The sequence below is a fragment of the Pleurodeles waltl genome, chromosome 5, assembly GCF_031143425.1.
Source record: "Pleurodeles waltl isolate 20211129_DDA chromosome 5, aPleWal1.hap1.20221129, whole genome shotgun sequence".
NCBI classification, from domain to species: Eukaryota; Metazoa; Chordata; class Amphibia; order Caudata; family Salamandridae; genus Pleurodeles; species Pleurodeles waltl.
The window spans coordinates 776,863,353-776,883,309 of NC_090444.1; the positions used below are offsets into that span (position 1 = coordinate 776,863,353).

At 42.6% G+C, this 19,957-nt stretch overlaps 1 protein-coding gene across 5 annotated transcripts in view; it reads left to right on the forward strand.

The window, feature by feature from the left end:
- Positions 1-19,957, forward strand: part of RRBP1 (ribosome binding protein 1) — a 287,797-nt gene that overhangs the window by 190,142 nt on the left and 77,698 nt on the right. For all 5 annotated transcript variants that reach the window (XM_069234754.1, XM_069234756.1, XM_069234753.1 and 2 more), the window contains exon 22: positions 5,937-6,017. In XM_069234754.1, coding sequence (XP_069090855.1) covers positions 5,937-6,017 — 81 coding nt within the window. The remainder of the gene's footprint in view (positions 1-5,936; positions 6,018-19,957) is intronic.

Sequence of the window (19,957 nt, forward strand, 5' to 3'; positions counted from 1 at the left end):
CATAGAGTTTGGGTATTTACAACTCCCATCAGAATGTATGGAAGTGATTAAGGAAGCAAGAAAACCCACTACTAGACAATGCTATGCTATCAAATGGAAAAGATTTGTATAATATTGTCAATCTAAACAGATTGCTCATCTTACAGCATCAATACAAGATATTGTATGCTATTTACTTCATTTACAAAAATCAAATGTAGCATTCTCTTCCATAAAAATACATCTTACTGCAATTTCAGCATATTTGCAAAATGTACAGCACAGCTCTTTATTTAGAGTTCCTGTCATTAAAGCCTTCCATGAAGGCTTAAAAGGCATCATTCCACCCAGAACACCTCCAGTTCCTTCTTGAATTTAAACATAGTGCTTACGCAACTTACGGGCCCACCATTTGAACCTATGCACTCATGTCACATGCAATTCTTAACATGGAAGGTTGCCTTCCTAGTCGCTATTACATCATTGCGAAGGGTCAGTGAAATTCAAGCTTTCACTATTGAAGAACCGTTCATACACGTACACAAACATGAAGTCGTACTAAGAACTAACCCTACATTTCTTCCAAAAGTAGTATCACCTTTTCATATCAATCAAACAGTGGAACTACCAGTCTTCCTCCCACAGCCAGATTAATTGGCAGAAAGAGCTCTTCATACATTAGACATTACAAGAACACTAATGTACTATATAGATAGAACAAATCCATTCAGAAAAACTAAACAGCCTTTCAAAAACCTCATACTGATAACCCCATTTCAAAACAAGGATTAGCAAGATGGATAGTAAGATGCATCCAAACATGCTACGTTAAAGCCAAAAGACAACTCTTAGTTACTCCACATTCCACAAGGAAGAATGGTGCTACAGTGGCTTTTTTAGGAAACATACCAATGGCTGAAATATGTAACGCAGCTACTTGGTCAACGCCACATACTTTTAATAAACACTATATTGTGTAGATGTTTTAGCAACACAGCAAGCCAAGCTGTACTCAGAACATTATTTCAAACAACTTCAACTCCTACAGGCTAACCACCGCTTTTATGGGAGGACTAACTGCTTTGTAGTCTATGCACAGCATGTGTATCTGCAGCTACACATGCCATCGAACAGAAAATGTCACTTACCCAGTGTACATCTGTTAGTGGCATGTTCTGCTGCAAATTCACATGCACCTTCCCACCTCCCCGGCAAACTGTAGTTGTTTAAGTTAACATTTGTATGTATGTACATATATATCGATATTTAACATTCCATTAGCATGGACATCTCTTTTCTTTATACTCTATCACTCCACCCTTACCCTCTGCGGGAAAACAATCTAACATGGAGTCGATTCCCATGCGCAATGGAGCCGAAGAGGAGGAGTCACACGATCCCGTGACTCGAAAACACTTCCTCGAAGAAAAACAACTTGTAACACTCCAAGCCCAACACTAGATGGCAGAAATATATGCACAGCATGTGAATCTGCAGCGGAACATGCCACGAACAGATGTACACTGGGTAAGTGACATTTTTCATATATTTGTCATTGACAACTACCACTAAAATGTTATGTCTGAGAGGAGGTACAGTATCTATACCACTACTACCTGCTTTGTGATTTGTTGCTTTGATGGACATGCCTCGTTGATGACAAGGCAGACATGGCACTTTTATGGCTACGGAAGGGGTCTCCAACCACGTCCATTCCCAGACTGCCACTGTACCGCGTATGCTGCCAACCCGATGTGTGGCCAAGGGTCTGGGATCCACCAGCTATGTGGGTCAGGGAGCCAGTGGTCTAGCCATTCCACAAACCACCTCCCTCTTCAGCAGCCTCCATGTCTTCCTAGTTCCACCAAGCGCCAGTTGGAGGCAGGATTCGCCTTGACATACTCCACTGGCAATACATCCCGTCAGACAGGTGGGTTTCGCAGATAGCCCGAAGGGGCTATTCCCTCCCCTTCGAGACCACCCTGCCATCCATGCCACCATCATATGATCGGATGATGGAGGATCATTTCTCCTTTCTCTACAAGGAAGTTACAACTCTCTACTTTCTGGTGCCTAAAAGGGATAAGGGCCTCAATCTGTTCCTCAAGAAGAAGTTCAGAATGCTCACTCTGGCTCAGGTTTTATCTGCCATGGACCCAGGAGACTGATGGTAACGTTGGACTTACAGGACGCTTATTTTCATATTCCCATCCTGCCTGCCCACGGATGTTACTTGCAGTTCACGGTAGGCCACGAGAACTTTCTGTTCACCATGCTCCCCTTTGGCCTTACCAGCGCCCCTCGGGTTTTCACCAAGGTGATGGTCGCGGCTCTTACGCGGATATCCGGAGTTTGTCTTCCACTATCTCGACGACTAGCTGTTGAATGCGGGCTCGCCCCAGGCTGTTGTCTCCCACTTCCAGACAATGACGAACCTACTGCATTCTCTGGGGTTCACTATAAATGTGTGGAAATCACACCTGACTCCATGTCAGGTGCTCCCTTTCATCTGAACTGTTCTGGACACAGTACAGTTTCAGGTATATCCTTTTGATTGGTGAGTCCAGGATATTCACGCTAGGATACCGATGTTTCGGCCTCTGTCCTGGATTTTGGGGAGAATGACTCCAAGGCTGCTGGGACTCATGGCCTCCTGCATCCTGCGAATGACACATGCCAGATGGCATATGCAGGCTCTGCAGTGGGACCTGAAGTTCCAGTGTGTACTTCAGGGGAATCTCTCCAACATGGTCCAGATCTCAGAGGGAACTGCACAAAATCTGCATTCTGGATTAATTAACCGCGATTGGGTCAGAGGCATATTCCTCTCCCTTCCCCTGACAGTAGTGACAGATATGTTGCTCTTGGAATGAGGCAGCCATCTGGGAGAGGCGGAGATCAGAGGCATCTGGTCCGGACTCCACATCAACCTGCTGGAGCTCCGTGCGGTCCGGCTAGCATTGAGTACCATTCTTTCCTCTGTCAAGGGGAAGATGGTGCAGGTGTTCATGGACACCACAACCATGTGGTACTGCAACAAGCAGGTCGGGTTGGGGTTGTAGACCCTTTGTCAAGAGGCTCTACACCTCTGGACGTGGCTGGAACAGCAGGGCATATCCCTGGTCGTTCTGCATCTGACGGGCTCTCTGAACACCAGAGAAGACAAACTCAGTCAAAAATGTCTATCTGATCACAAATGGTGTCTCCATAGAGAGGTGGTGCATGGGCTCTTTCACCAGTGGGGAGAGCCTTGGTTAGATCTGTTTACCTCCACAGAGTACGTGCAATGTCAGCAATTTTGCACATTGGAGCTTCCAAGGTGGCAATCACTCAGACGCTTTTTGTCTCGAGTCGAACTCAGGCCTCCTGTACGCCTTTCCACCCATACCACTTCTGCTCAGAGTTCTGAGGAAGGACAAGAATAACTGGGCCTAAGTAATCCTTGTGGCTTCAGACTGGGCACGGAGAGTCTGGTAGCCCGAGCTGAAGAGCATGTTCATCGATCCTCCGATCAGACTGCCACTTAGGGAGGGATCTTCTGTTGCAGCAGCAGGGGAGGGCTCTGCGCCAGAACCTGTCCGTTCTCCACCTTCTTGCATGGAGATTGAGTGGCAGCAGTTGACAACTTTTGATTTTCTCCCCGAAGTCTGTAACATTATCTTGGCAGCCACACATCCCTCCACCAAAACTTTATATGCCTGCCATTGGAAGAAATTTGTGGCAAGGTTCACAGACAAGTCTTATCCACTTCTTGTCCCTAGTCTCTGATGTCCTGTTAATACTTTTCTTGGCCAGTAGGGCTCTGCTATGGGCACTCTCAAAGGTCTTACACATATGATTAATCCGTCCCCATTCATTATTCCCCAATAGTTTTAGAATTTGACCTTTCTGATGTGTGCTCTTTTTGAGACCTACCTTTCCATCTATACTTAGGTGCACTAGAGCCTCTTTTCTGCCAAAGGTGGTCATGCCCTTTCATGTAGGCCAGTCCATCACTTTGCTCACTTTTTACACCCCCCCCCCCCACATCCTTCTAAGTATACCTAAAAGTATAACTATAACTGCTAAATTTCTATGGGTTTCTGTGAGTAAAACATCAACCCAACTACAACGTCCCTGTCTGTCAGTTTTGTTTTTTTCAGTGAAGATATATATATATATATATAAAGTGTGGCCATTTAAAATGATGCTAGATCTAAATTCTTTTGCAGAGAACATGTATGATAAACTACAAATGGATGAATTTAGCATAAACAGTGTTAATGACTAGGGAAATTATGCTGAGACCTGCAGAAAATTTGGGACAGAAGTATCAACTTAATCCCTGGAAACGTTGTAACTAAATATGCTATTTGCCAGAACAGTAGGCAAATACTTTGTGATTTCCCTATCCTCTAACCAGAAAGAAGACCAGCTTTACAAAGCCTTCAAGCATTTTATTGTGCCTCCGTTTATAACCCTGCCTCTCTGCTTGCCTTCAACCCCATCTTGTTTATGTTCTCTGCTTCATTTTTCACCTGTGGTAGTTCAGTTTTGTCCACATGTACTCAGATAGGCAGGTGCTACATAACTAAGTACACTTTTTGAGCAAGGGAGGCTATTTTGGATAGGACCTATGAGACCTTTTCCTATCAGCATTAAGAGATCGGATTGTAGAGGAAAGAACAAGCATCACTCGAGTACTGGCTCTTGGCATATTAGGAAGGGCAAAGTGGTGTCAGAGGAGTGATAATTTTGCAATGAGTGTAACTGGGGAAGAGAAACACATTAGAGATGTGTGATTTTGAATTGCATATTGAAATTCCTCTTAGGTGAGCATGAATGAATGGATGATGGTTAAGGGGATGGCTATAGGCAATAGTGGGTTGCATGCAGAGTGGTTTTGGAAGCTGTGCATTGGTGCATTTTAGTAAGCAACCACTAGCCATGTGAGGAAGTCTATGGAGATGGATTTCATGGGGTGTACATGATCATCTTAAAATGCAGATAGTGTTGTGCAGAGAGAGGACTCATTGACCCCAAGGTTATGACCTTACAACCACAGTGCAGTGCAACATTCAGAGATTCAAATTTTCAGAGGTATTGTAGAGTGGTTTCTTTACTTGGATTCTAGATTTCACTGAAATTGGAAGCCTCCAACTAAAGGAATGTTCTGATAGGGAAAATACATGAACTTTATTATCTAGGTGAGTTCTGCAGAGGCTGCACAGATTAGTGTGTCTATGAAACCTTTGTGGATTGCCTACAACTGTAAGAGGAGAACTAGAAAAACTCTTAGCCCTTTAATTTACATGATGAGTTTTTTGTTTCAAGGTTTTATGGCCATTGTGGATGAGCAGTAGGGCAGCCACGTTTGTCAAAAGTTTCAAGAGGTCTGGTATGTTGAGAACTAAGTGCAGACCTTTTAGTTTGATAGGAAATATACTGTCCAATACTTTGTTTAGAGATTTTTTTGTGAGATAGTATAGATGTGATGTAAGTCTGGTGATCATTCGTGTCTTTTTTTCTATTTTTAATAATTTCTTTCAGGCCTCAAATAATTAGTTTTAATTTTGAAGGTTGAGTTCAGGCTTGCAAAATAAAAAGAAAATACTGGCCAAGTAATCCTTTTATTTAATTCCAAGATAGAAACTACTACTACATTTAAGCTTGTTTCTTTTTTTTTTTTTTTTTTTTTTTTACAGAGTTTGGGGGTCTTCTTTAAGATATGCATCACCAAATAATTGTTGTACTATATTAGTGCTGCATTTATTTACCAAAATGGTTGATAAAATATTGCTCACCAGCAGTTTTCAGATATTAAACATTCTCCAGTTCTTGAGAAGAATAGTAGCTACATTGAAGCCATGTTTGGTGTTAAAACGTTTATATTCAGTGACTTATATATTTTTCAGACGATGCAAACGGTTAACTGAAATTTTGTACTGCTTTTTTTTATTATGCTTTATTGTCCCCAGACATACAGTGAGTGGCTGCAAGAATTCAAGGAGAAGTCCTTAGAAATTCTAAGCCAGCAAACAACGAAGACAGACTATCCTGTGAGTACTCATTTTACTTTTGCAACAGTATGTTATAGTCTTCTAAGATATACATGTAGTGTAATTTATGTATGTAGTTTCTAGTAGTGTAATCATTTAATCTGTTTTCTCCGAGGCATAAATGCCATCAAATGGACAGTTATTAAAAACATATGGAAAATGTCCCAAATGATAATCAAATATCTTCTTAAAATACTAGGTCTATTTTCTCCAAACACTCCCATATTTGAAAAACACAAAATATGAATACTAAAATCCCATTCTACTGCCTGCAGTCTCAAATTTTCCATGTGCTCTGAATTTATACTCTCATTACAGTGTCTTTCTTGACCGTGATTTTTTTTCATTGCGCAAAAGTTGCAGATCGTGAAATCCTTCTCAAAAGGGCAGTCAAATCTGGCATCTGTAATGGCTGCTCGCTAGCTCATGATCTTGATAACGCGTCCCTTTATGATAATTTATTTCACATCAGGACTCGTTTTAGGCCAATGAATCTTTTGACCCAGTTAAGAGACACCATAGGACGAGATAGCTAATCAATATATCAATCAATACATCAATAATGTCATCAATATTTATCACAACAATGCATTTCACTTTAGTCAAAGTCATTAATCAATTCAGTGACGCTACCATGACCTTTCAGCCATGAAAAACCACACCAGTTTAGTAGAATTGTATGAGTTTTATTCCCTATTAATTACAGTCTAAGAGCAAATGCATTAATCTCAATACCAAGAAACATAATAGCATAGTCACGATATGGCAACTTTGGTAAGCTTTCATTAAAGCAAGAATCACAAACATCAGAACATAACACGGTGTGAACTTAGATCAAGATTAGCAGAGTGTCGATATCGCGTCAGTTCAACAAAGCATAGTCTCGGTCGTTTGTCTATTTGCGTCAGTTTGATGAACACCTGTTCTAACCACTGATTAGCATTCGCATGTTGGGCTTCATGCAAAACAATTTAGAACACCAATTTGGAAAACATTTAGCTAAGGTCTCTGTCAAAAGCAAGCAGTTGGTACCTAGAAAGGAAAAGCAAACAGACAAATTACAAGTACATTGTCATAATTACCCTCCAAGAATTAGGTCAGCGCACAGGTTCAGTCTTCGTCTTCAGGACATCAGTCAAATCGCCATCAGTCAGAACTCAGCTCTGGGGCAAAAAGGCACTTTCCTCATAAGGAGGTAAAGTGTAAATTGGCAATCTAAGGGCAAGGATGGTTTTAATAAAAATCTCAAGTCACCAAACAGAGTGACAGAGTTTCTGGATAAAATCAATAACATTCCCTAACCCGCCGAAATGACCTCTCTGTGACATGGGTTTTTATCCCTTTTTCGTAGAACATTCCCCCAAAATTATATTGGACACGTGCTATACCCCACTATCTTTAACCTATCGTATAACACATTAGGTAATCCTAATCTTCACCCCATATTGGTTTACAAGTCTTTGATTGGTCTTCTTAATTGACGTCTTTAGAGGTGGCACGTCCGGTGTGACTTCATCCCTTGGTAATTCTTTGCACATCTTTTGGTCAGCAGTTCCATTGTCTTCACCGGTTTGAATGACCTTGTACATTACATTAATCTACACTGTTTCAATTCATTTATAACATTTATTCCATGGGCATAGAAAATATGCTTGTGAACGGATCTAACATGGTTACATTCGTCTTCCAAGTTTGAAGAAAAAGAACAAACAGGGTCATGGCCCCCTGTGAGTCAGCACACTGAAAAATAGAAAAATGCATTTAATATGAGAGCCAGGCAGCTAAACTCTGGCTCATGCTAATTTAAGGCCTATGAGGTTTCCAGTACAAATTCAATAACGCAAATGTTAGTATAAGCTTACTTGAACGTAACATAAACATTTTGATCACCATTATTAATTTGCGTATACGTTGGTGGCCACTCTTCGTGGTTACAATTCAAGCGCACGTTTAAGCAAAGTTGCTATTATTATAGTTTCTATGCGGCATCATCACACATTAATTCATAAACATTTCATGCTAATATAGATTATATAAGCTACGCTCTCTCAGTCCCTCCTCTGATGACGTTCGTCATCACACAAACCTTTCCCTTTGACCTTTCACTTTAATTTTTCACCTTACGCATAATGCGCATTTCAACATCTTGTCCCTTGTGTGAACTTTCCCAAATTTCATTGAACATTTTCTCCCTTTCACTTTCTTCATTCTTCCTAGTTCTCTTTGTCTAATTTCTTTTAATTTTATCATTAATTTTGCATGCTCCCCATAATCCTAATAGACAGGCCAGAACAATTAATAGTCCCCCTAACATTTTTGCAAGCACCCCATTCCAAATATTACTAAACCATCTCCCTACTCTGGCAATTCCTTTTCCAAATTTCTCCCACACTCCAGGTTCCTTCAAATCTTTCAAATCTGCACTATCTCTAGTTAGGTTAGTAAGCATACCTCTAATCTTTTTACTATTGTCCGGTATAAATGAGCAACAATGACGCTCGTTGAGCATCTTGCAGACTCCGCCACTCTTTGCTAAAAGAATGTCTAAAGCAAGCCGATTTTGAAGAGTCATAGCTCTTTCCGCAGCAAGTTCAGTATCCATCAGGATTATAGCCCCTGTAAAATTTGTCAGCATATTATCCACAATAGTAGTCAACTTTTGAATCTTTATGGAGTTTAAGATAACCCCTACCGAAGGAATTATGGCTCCAAATGTGTCACCAACGACAGCAGCCGCTGTCTCTCGTTTTTGTCTAGCATGTTGTAATTCAGACGTTTTAGGTATTTGTTTTAAGTCATCAATCTGGTAAATCTTTGGGAAAACTATTCCCAAGTAACATGTCCCATACCATCCCTTAGGGAGACGGTAATAAGCATTAAGTCCACAGATATAATAAATCCCAGGGATCGCTGGATCCTGTCCATTTAACATAAATGTCCATTTACTCTGAAACAAAAACACATGCCTGCATTCACTCGTTCCCACAAATAGTGTCATGCTCAGATTTTGGCCTATATATACAAAGCCTCCCTACATGTAGTGCATCTATAGCTAGTTTGGCTTGCGTCTTTATTGCAGTGTAAGCATAATCATTTGCTTATGTGTGTTTCTCTAACCCCTTTTCTAATCTTTCCTTCAATGCTATGTGTCTATCATCGGTGTGATCTAAGAAGCTTTTCTCTACAGGCGTCAAAAGGCAGGTCAGATTGTTGCGGTGTGCATAAGCTGTCCAAAATGTAAGCGTCAGTTCAAAGAAGCCTCTAACTATTTTTATACTATGCTCCTTAGCTAACTTGTTCAGAAAATCAATCACAGGCACAAAAGAAAACACAACATCCAGATTTGAATAAAAGTATTGCACATGCTCTTGATTATAGAATCTTGTTAATAGCAAGCTTCAGCGTATCCCATAAGTTAATGGAAGGCTATGATAGGTAACCCCTTCTTGCACTGACGAAGGAATTTTTGTACACACAATAGTTTTTCGCATCCATGGTCTCAACATACTCATTCAGTAAGCGATAGAAGACATTAGTAGAACGTTCCCCCTTTGAATTAGTTCCCTCATGCAAGTGCCTTGCATCCTGTTCAAACTTTTCCCACGGTGTTAATGTTGTAGTCTCAGGTTTTGAAGCAGTGTTAGTTGCTTTCTTATCCAACCACAGCATTCCCACAATCACTCCCACAATTATTATTGCACACACAATACCTATTATAAGACTCAACCAAACACACTTTACCCTTCTTGTTACTACCTCTATTATAAGCCATGGCTGTAAAGAATCAGATAGCAGAATGACAATCAACTTGAGGACGACATAAAACTTTTTTTATTTTTTCTTTGCTGCAAAAGTCTCTTTTTCTCTGCGTATATTTACAGCGTTTCACTCACTCCAGGACCCCTTTGTCAAATCAGGTTAGTAGCTTGTCACAATCAGGTTTCTCAAAGTCAAATCAGGTTATCAGTGTCTCATCCGGTAATTTATAAGTCTCTTCTCATAAGTTTCCAGCCTTCGATTTTTTAACAAAGTCTTTTTGTTTGAGTTATTTCAGGTACTGTAGTATTGGCCTGGCACTTCTCGATCAAAACAGAACGCTAAGAATTCTTGTTGCCATTCAGATGTCGTTGCATATGCCCATTCAGGACCTGCCTACCTTCTATTTGCGGTTCTCTTTCTTTTTAGTCTGCGTTCACCTTGCAATTCTCCTTCACTCAAATCTTCTACTCGAGATGTATCAGTCTCTTCTGTTATTGTTTCACCTGGTACCTTTCTTGCTTTTGCAGCCTGTTTCTCTGGCCAGTTATCTCCCTTATGCGTCTTCTTCCGGTTTGTCTTTTCAGGCCGCTGAACAGCACCCTCCTCTTGTAATATGGTGTTTTCTCTTGATGGACCTGCAACTGGCTCAGGGGATTCCGGAGTACTTTGGTCTCTTTCTATTATTTCCCCTTCTTCTTCTGGATCTGTAACGGGTTCAAGTTCTAACCCATATCCGTCTATTTCTGGGAGAACCTCTCCTTGATTTAGTTCTCCTGCCGCCTCTACTGAGATAGGCACACTGTCACCTCTCTCGAACTCATTCACTGTTTGAGGGACTAGGCTGTTCTCAGTGGGCTCTCCTGCAGTTTCAGTTCTCTCTTGGCTGTTTTCTAGCCCTGATACTTCTCTCTCCGTGACTGTTGTGCCGGAAACTTCAAGGTTCGGTGGCATGTGTAGCTGCAGATACACATGCTGTGCACAGTCCGCCGTCTGGTGTTGGGCTCGGAGTGTTACAAGTTGTTTTTCTTTGAAGAAGTCTTTTCGAGTCACGAGACCGAGGGACTCCTCCCACTTCGGTTCCATTGCGCATGGGCGTCGACTCCATCTTAGATTGTTTTCTTTCCGCCGTCGGGTTCGGACGTGTTCCTTTTCGCTCCGTGTTTCGGGTCGGAAAGTTAGTCAGAATCTCGGGAAAATTCGTCGGTATTGTTTCGTTCGGTATCGGGTTAGTTAGAACAAATCGACATCGAATCTTGAAGAGCTCCGGTAGCCCTTCGGGGTAATTTCGATCATCCGTCTGGGCCTAGTCGGCCCGACCGCGTGCAACATCGAGACTGATGGAACGGACCCCGTTCCGATTCTGTCCTAAATGCCATAATAAATATCCTTATACGGATCAACATTTGGTCTGTAACTTGTGCCTGTCCCCCGAGCACAAGGAGGATACGTGCAAAGCCTGTCGCGCGTTTCGGTCGAGAAAAACGCTCAGAGACCGAAGAGCCAGGAGGTTGCAGATGGCGTCCAGGACAACAACGGTTCGAGGAGGAGGAAGAAGAAACTTTCTCCATCCACGAGTCGGATTCCGAAGAATTCGACGTCTAAGAACAACCAACCGTGAGTAAGACGTCGAAACAAAAATCACACGATAAGACTGACAAAGCCCAGGGGACGCCACCGCCAACAGGCCATGGCTTAACCCGGAAAGTAGGTGACCGTCCATCGGCACTGAAAAGGGGCGAGCTGCTGTCGAAGTCATCCGACTCCAGTCGAGATACAGGCACGCAGCAATCTCGGGACCGAGAGAGTGACGCAGAAAAAATTCGGCACCGACACAGCGGCACCGAAGTTGGTCGGCACCGAGAGGGCACGACGCCGAAAAGAAAAAAGATCTTGTCGGAGCCGAAAAAATCCAGAGACACGGTTTCGGTGCCGAAACACCCGGCAACCGAACCGAAAACTGGTTCCTACTCAAGGAACAGGGACTGTCCTCTCAACTAAAAAAACACAGATTTGAGGAGGAATTACAAACAATTGAGCCAGATCACACGCAAAAGCGGATCTTTATTCAAAAGGATACAGGGAAGATTAGCACTCTTCCCCCAATCAAAAGGAAAAGGAAACTTGACTTCCAGCAAGGAGACAAGCAACCACAAGCAGAGGTGGTAAAGAAGGTAACTCCACCACCCTCTCCACCACCATCAACTCATGCATCACCGGCACAAACTCCACCATTAACACACTCACCAGCTCATACCACAATGAGCCAGGACGATCAGGATGCATGGGACCTCTACGACGCTCCAGTATCTGACAATAGCCCGGAGTCGTACCCAACTAAACCGTCATCACCTGAGGACAGTACATCATATGCACAGGTGGTAGCTAGGGCAGCCGAATTCCATAATGTCTCGCTACATTCGGAGCCTATTGAGGATGACTTCCTCTTTAACACCCTGTCCTCCACCCATAGCCATTATCAAAGCCTTCCCATGCTTCCAGGAATGCTAAGGCACTCGAAACAAATATTTCAAGAGCCAGTTAAAAGCAGAGCCATAACTCCAAGGGTGGAGAAAAAATACAAGGCTCCGCCCACAGACCCTGTTTTTATTACATCACAACTGACACCAGACTCAGTAGTTGTGGGGGCAGCTCGTAAAAGAGCCAACTCGCGTACATCAGGCGACGCACCACCTCCGGACAAGGAGAGCCGCAAATTTGATGCAGCGGGAAAAAGGGTTGCAGCACAAGCGGCAAATCAGTGGCGCATCGCCAACTCGCAAGCACTCCTGGCGAGATACGACAGGGCTCATTGGGATGAGATGCAACATCTCATCGAACACCTCCCCAAAGAGTTCCAAAAACTAGCGCAACAGGTGGTGGAAGAGGGACAAAGTATCTCGAACAATCAGATACGGTCTTCCATGGATGCAGCGGATACAGCTGCAAGGACAATAAATACTGCAGTCACGATAAGGAGGCACGCATGGCTGCGCACATCTGGGTTCAAACCCGAAATACAACAGGCTGTGCTCAATATGCCGTTTAATGAACAGCAATTGTTTGGGCCGGAGGTCGACACTGCAATTGAAAAATTAAAAAAGGACACCGATACAGCCAAAGCCATGGGCGCACTCTACTCCCCGCAGGGCAGAGGAACATTTGGCACATTTCGTAAAACAACTTTTAGGGGAGGGTTTCGAGGTCAACCCACAGAAACCAGCACCTCACAAACAAGACCACCTACCTACCAGGGACAATATCAAAGGGGAGGTTTTCGGGGACAATACAGAGGGGGCCAATTCCCAAGAAACCGGGGAAAATTTCAAGGTCCCAAAACCCCTCAAAATAAACAGTGACTCACAAGTCACACAACCCCTTCACACAACACCAGTGGGGGGAAGACTAAGCCAGTTCTACAAATCTTGGGAGGAAATAACAACAGACACTTGGGTCTTAGCAATTATCCAACATGGTTATTGCACAGAATTTCTCCAACTCCCTCCAAACGTCCCACCGAAAACACACAATATGTCAAAACAGCATATAGACCTAGGACTAGAAGTTCAAGCATTACTGCAAAAGGACGCAATAGAACTAGTACCACGTCAACAAAAGAACACAGGAGTTTACTCACTGTACTTTCTAATACCAAAAAAAGACAAAACTCTAAGACCAATACTAGATCTCAGAACACTAAACACCTACATCAAATCAGACCACTTTCACATGGTCACATTACAAGACGTAATCCCACTGCTCAAACAGCAAGACTACATGACAACATTAGATCTAAAAGATGCATATTTCCATATACCGATACATCCTTCGCACAGGAAATACCTAAGGTTCGTATTCAAGGGAATACATTACCAATTCAAAGTGTTGCCATTCGGAATAACAACTGCGCCAAGAGTCTTTACAAAATGCCTAGCAGTAGTAGCTGCACATATCAGAAGGCAGCAAATACACGTGTTCCCTTACTTAGACGATTGGTTAATCAAGACCAACACGCTAACAAAGTGTTCACATCACACAAATTATGTTATACAAATCCTTCACAAGCTGGGTTTCTCCATCAACTATGCAAAGTCACACCTTTTGCCGTGTCAAACACAGCAATACTTAGGAGCGACAATCAACACAACAAAAGGGATAGCCACTCCAAGTCCACAAAGGGTTCAAACATTTCACAAGTTAATACAGGCCATGTATCCAAATCAAAAGATACAAGCAAAAATAGTATTAAAACTCCTAGGCATGATGTCTTCATGCATAGCCATTGTCCCATACGCAAGGTTGCACATGCGGCCCTTACAACAGTGCCTAGCATCACAATGGTCACAGGCACAGGGTCAACTTCTAGATCTGGTGTTGATAGACCGCCAAACGTACATCTCGCTTCTATGGTGGAACAGTACAAATTTAAACAAAGGGCGGCCTTTCCAAGACCCAGTGCCAACATACGTTATAACAACGGATGCTTCCATGACAGGGTGGGGAGCACACCTCAATCAACACAGCATCCAAGGACAATGGGACATACATCAAAGAAAGTTTCACATAAATCACTTAGAACTGTTAGCAGTATTTCTAGCGTTGAAAGCATTCCAACCCATGATAACTCACAAATACATTCTTGTCAAAACAGACATGACGACAATGTATTATTTAAACAAACAGGGGGGGACACACTCGACACAGTTGTGTCTCCTAACACAAAAAATATGGCATTGGGCAATTCACAACCATATTCGCCTAATAGCACAATTTATTTCAGGGATCCAGAACCAACTAGCAGACAATCTCTCTCGGGATCACCAACAAATCCACGAATGGGAAATTCACCCCCAAATACTGAACACTTACTTTCAAATTTGGGGAACACCTCAAATAGATCTATTTGCAACAAAAGAAAATGCAAAATGCCAAAACTTCGCATCCAGGTACCCACACAGGTACTCCCAAGGCAATGCTCTATGGATGAATTGGTCAGGGATATTTGCGTACGCTTTTCCCCCTCTCCCTCTCCTTCCATATCTAGTAAACAAATTGAGTCAAAACAAACTCAAACTCATACTAATAGCACCAACATGGGCAAGAAAACTTTGGTATACAACACTACTAGACCTGTCAGTAGTACCTCATGTCAAACTACCCAACAGACCAGATCTGTTAACACAACACAAACAACAGATCAGGCATCCAAACCCAGCATCGCTGAATCTAGCAATTTGGCTCCTGAAATCCTAGAATTTGGACACTTAGACCTCACACAAGAATGTATGCAGGTCATAAAACAAGCTAGAAAACCTTCCACTAGACACTGCTATGCAAGTAAATGGAAAAGATTTGTTTATTACTGCCATAAAGATCAAATTCATCCATTGCATGCGTCTCCAAAAGATGTAGTAGGATATTTACTACATTTGCAAAAATCCAATCTAGCTTTCTCTTCCATAAAAATACATCTCGCCGCAATATCTGCTTACCTGCAAATTACTCATTCAACTTCCCTGTTTAGAATACCTGTCATTAAAGCGTTTATGGAAGGCCTAAAGAGAATTATACCACCGAGGACACCACCTGTTCCTTCATGGAACCTCAACATTGTCTTAACAAGGCTCATGGGTCCACCTTTCGAACCCATGCATTGTTGTGAAATGCAATACTTAACGTGGAAAGTTGCATTTCTCATTGCCATCACATCTTTAAGAAGAGTAAGTGAAATACAGGCGTTTACCATACAAGAACCATTTATTCAAATACACAAGAATAAAGTAGTTCTCAGAACAAATCCACAATTCTTACCAAAGGTTATCTCACCGTTCCACTTAAATCAAACAGTAGAATTACCAGTGTTCTTCCCACAGCCAGATTCAATAGCTGAAAGAGCACTACATACATTAGACATCAAAAGAGCACTAATGTACTACATTGACAGAACAAAAGTAATTAGAAAGACAAAACAACTATTTATTGCATTTCAAAAACCTCATACAGGAAATCCAATTTCAAAACAAGGTATTGCCAGATGGATAGTTAGGTGCATCCAAACCTGCTATCTTAAAGCAAAGAGAGAGCTGCCTATTACACCAAAGGCACACTCAACCAGAAAGAAAGGTGCTACTATGGCCTTTCTAGGAAATATTCCATTGAACGAAATATGTAAGGCAGCAACATGGTCTACGCCTCATACGTTTACTAAACACTACTGTGTAGATGTGTTATCTGCACAACAAGCAACAGTAGGGCAAGCTGTACTAAGAACTTTATTTCAAACTACTTCCACTCCTACAGGCTGAACCACCGCTTTGGGGGAGATAACTGCTTACTAGTCTATGCACAGCATGTGTATCTGCAGCTACACATGCCACCGAACGGAAAATGTCACTTACCCAGTGTACATATGTTCGTGGCATTAGTCGCTGCAGATTCACATGCGCCCACCTGCCTCCCCAGGAGCCTGTAGCCGTTTGGAAGTATATCTTCAACATTTGTACCTTTGTAAATATATTACTTTAACCTTCATTTGGTACATACGTATTCATTCCATTGCATGGGCACTATTACTAGCATACACAACTCCTACCTCACCCTCTGCGGGGAAAACAATCTAAGATGGAGTCGACGCCCATGCGCAATGGAACCGAAGTGGGAGGAGTCCCTCGGTCTCGTGACTCGAAAAGACTTCTTCAAAGAAAAACAACTTGTAACACTCCGAGCCTAACACCAGACGGCGGACTGTGCACAGCATGTGAATCTGCAGCGACTAATGCCACGAACAGATATACACTGGGTAAGTGACATTTTCCTTCCTCATCAGTTGGGCACATTACCTTTTTTGTGTGACTGGCATGTATCCAATTTGGAACGCCTGCACATTTCACAGCAGTGGTTGTTGTCAAAATTACTTGATATGGCCCCTTCCAGCGCGGCTCCAAACACGACTTTCTCACGTGCTTCTTGACAACCACCCAGTCACCGGCTTGTAGGGTGTGACCTGGATCGCCGATCGGTGGCAATGTGTTAGCTTCTGCCTGGTGAGAGAAAGAACTAATCACATCAGCCAAGCCTTTGTAGTAGTCCAACACCATATCATCCATGATATTCACTAGAGCATTTGCAGGTACTGCAGGTAACCTCATAGCTCTACCCATCAGGATCTTGTGTGGTGATAGTCCTGTCTTCTTATCAGGGGTGTTCTTCATTGACATCAGCACTAAGGGTAATGCATATGGCCATTTCATATTGGTAGCTGCGCACATCTTTGCCATTCTTGATTTCAAGGTACCATTCATTTGCTCTACTAATCCTGATGCTTCAGGGCGGTAGCTACAGTGCAGCTTCTGTTCAATGTCTAATGCAGCACACAAGAGTTTAATCACCTCATTGTCAAAGTGTCTGCCCCTATCTGATTCTATAGAGACCGGAAACCCGAACCTGGGTATTAGTTCCCTAAGCAGCAGCTTTGCAACTGTGAGACTGTCATTTCTACGTGTGGGGTAAGCTTCAATCCATTGACTGAAAACACACACAATCACCAACACGTACTTCAATCCTCCGCAAACAGGCATTTCAATGAAATCCATTTGCATCTTGCTAAATGGACCACCAGCTCTCCCTATGTGGCTCAAAGTTACCACAGTCCCTTTTCCGGCATTCATCTGTTGACAGATGATGCACCTGTGACAGGTAACCTCTGCGGCATGTCTGAACTTTGGGTAAAACCAATCGATTTTGAATGACCTGATCATTGCATCTCTCCCGAGGTGAGCCTTTCCGTGATAGAGCCTTGCGAATTGTGACAGAAGACTGTTTGGCAAAACTAATTTCCCCTCCTCTGAGACCCACAAGTCGTCAGCCCTCTGTACACATTGCATTCTTTGCCAGGAGCGTTTTTCCTCTTTATTAGCACGACCCTGTAGTGTCTTTAGCTCATCTAGTGTATCGACCTTCCTTAATGCAAGGTTCAAACATGTGTCATTTTCAGTTTGCGGCATCAATTCCCACTTATCCTTAAACGATATACAGTTCAATGCGCAAAACCTTGCGACTTGATCTGCATAGCCGTTTCCCATGAACACGAAGTCTTGTGACTTAACGTGAGCATTGCATTTCACCACTGCAATTTCAAGAGGTAACTGAATTGCATGTAACAAATCCTTAATTTGTTCACCATTTTTCACAGGAGAACCAGAAGAGGTCATGAAACCTCTCTGCGACCACAGTTGGCCAAAATCATGTACAATTCCAAATCTGTACCTGCTGTCAGTATAGATAGTGACTCTCAGATTTTCAGCTGCGTGGCATGCCTTAGTAAGGGAAATTAGCTCTACCACTTGTGCGGAATATACTCTCTCTAGCCAGGAAGCTTCGATGATACCAGCTATGGTACATACAGCGTAACCAGCTCTCAGCATTCCGAGTGAGTCTCTCAAACAGGATCCATCAACAAACATAATACAGTCATTTTCCTTTAACTGTGTATCTTGAATATCAGGTTGTGGCTTGGTACATAGTTCTGTTACCTCAAGACAATCGTGCTCAACTTCCTCTTTATTATTAACTTCAGTATTCTCAGCAGGAAGTAGAGTTGCCGGGTTCAACACAGTACATCGTTTCAATGAAACATTAGGTGACCCCAGTATAATTGTCTCATACTTGGTAAGACGAGCATTTGTCATGTGCTGAGTTTTGGTTCAAGTCAACAAAATTTCAACTGAATGCGGAACCATTACTGTTAGGGGGTATCCCATTACTATGTCTTCACACTGTGTGAGGCTCTGACCAACTGCTGCAACTGCACGTAAACAACCCAGTAAGGCTGCTGCGACGGGGTCCAAGGTAGCTGAAAAATATGCTACAGGGCGATTTGCACCTCCATGGACCTGTGTCAAGACAGACAAAGAACAAGCATCACGTTCATGACAAAACAGTAAAAAAGGCTTTGTGTAATCAGGCATACCCAACGCTGGTGCCCTGCACATGCACTCTCTCAGTTCCATGAATGATTCAAGCTCTTCCATGGACAAAGCTATGGTATACGGCTCATCCTTGATCTCTTTACCTGTCAGTTTTATCAATGGTTTTGAGATAATCAAGAAGTTGGGTATCCACTGGCGACAGTAGCCCACCATTCCCAAAAACATCTTGACATCTCTCTTTGTTGTTGGGGGGGTTCATTTGCAAAATGGCTGTTATTCTTTCTTTCGATATTCTCCTGGACCCTCTTTCAATTAAGTGTCCTAAGTATTTCACTTCTTTCTGGCAGTACTGCAGCTTCTTGGGTGACACTTTATGTCCATTCTTTCCCAAATTATTCAGTAAGGCAATTGTGTCATACTTACAGTTATCCCTTGTCTTGGATGCAATTAACAAATCATCAATGTACTGCACTAGAGTCGAGTTAAAAGGCAGTACTAAGGATTCTAAGTCCTTTTTCAATATCTGATTGAAGATGGACGGTGACTCAGAAAACCCTTGAGGAATTCTGCACCAACTGTACACCTTATCCAGGAATTTGAAACTGAACAAAAACTGTCTGTCCTCGTGAAGAGGTATTAAAAAGAAAGCTTGTTACAGGTCTACAACGGTGAACCATTCAGCATCACACGGGACCTGAAACATAATCACTGCTGGATTGGGTACTATGGGGCAACATTTTACCACAATCTCGTTTATTTTCCTCAAATCCTGCGCAATTCGAACCTTCCCACAGGGCTTTTTCAGACCCATTATCAGTGAATTACATAGGCTGCTCAACACTTCCTTCAGGACTCCCTGTTTCACAAAGTCTGCAATTATTTGTGACACTTGAATAAGAACATCTTGTGCCATATGATATTGTGGCACCTGGGGAAACACTGCCTTTGGCTTCACTTGTACTTTAACTGGTTCTACTCCTTTTATCAGTCCCACTTCTTTCCCTGTCAAATCCCACACTTTCTCTGTCACCGTTCCCTGTAACTCGGCAGGTAGGTCAATACTGTAAGCATCGGGAACAATGTAATCAAGGGGTAATCTTCATTTGCAGTTCCTGTCTCTAACTCTGAGAAATGACCATCATCTCCTTCATCATCACTGTTTGTCTGTACTTCGATTCCATCATTGGAACAGGTAATCGAACATTTTGTCTTGCACAGTAAGTCTCCTCCCAGTAGGGATACCGGACTCGAATCGCA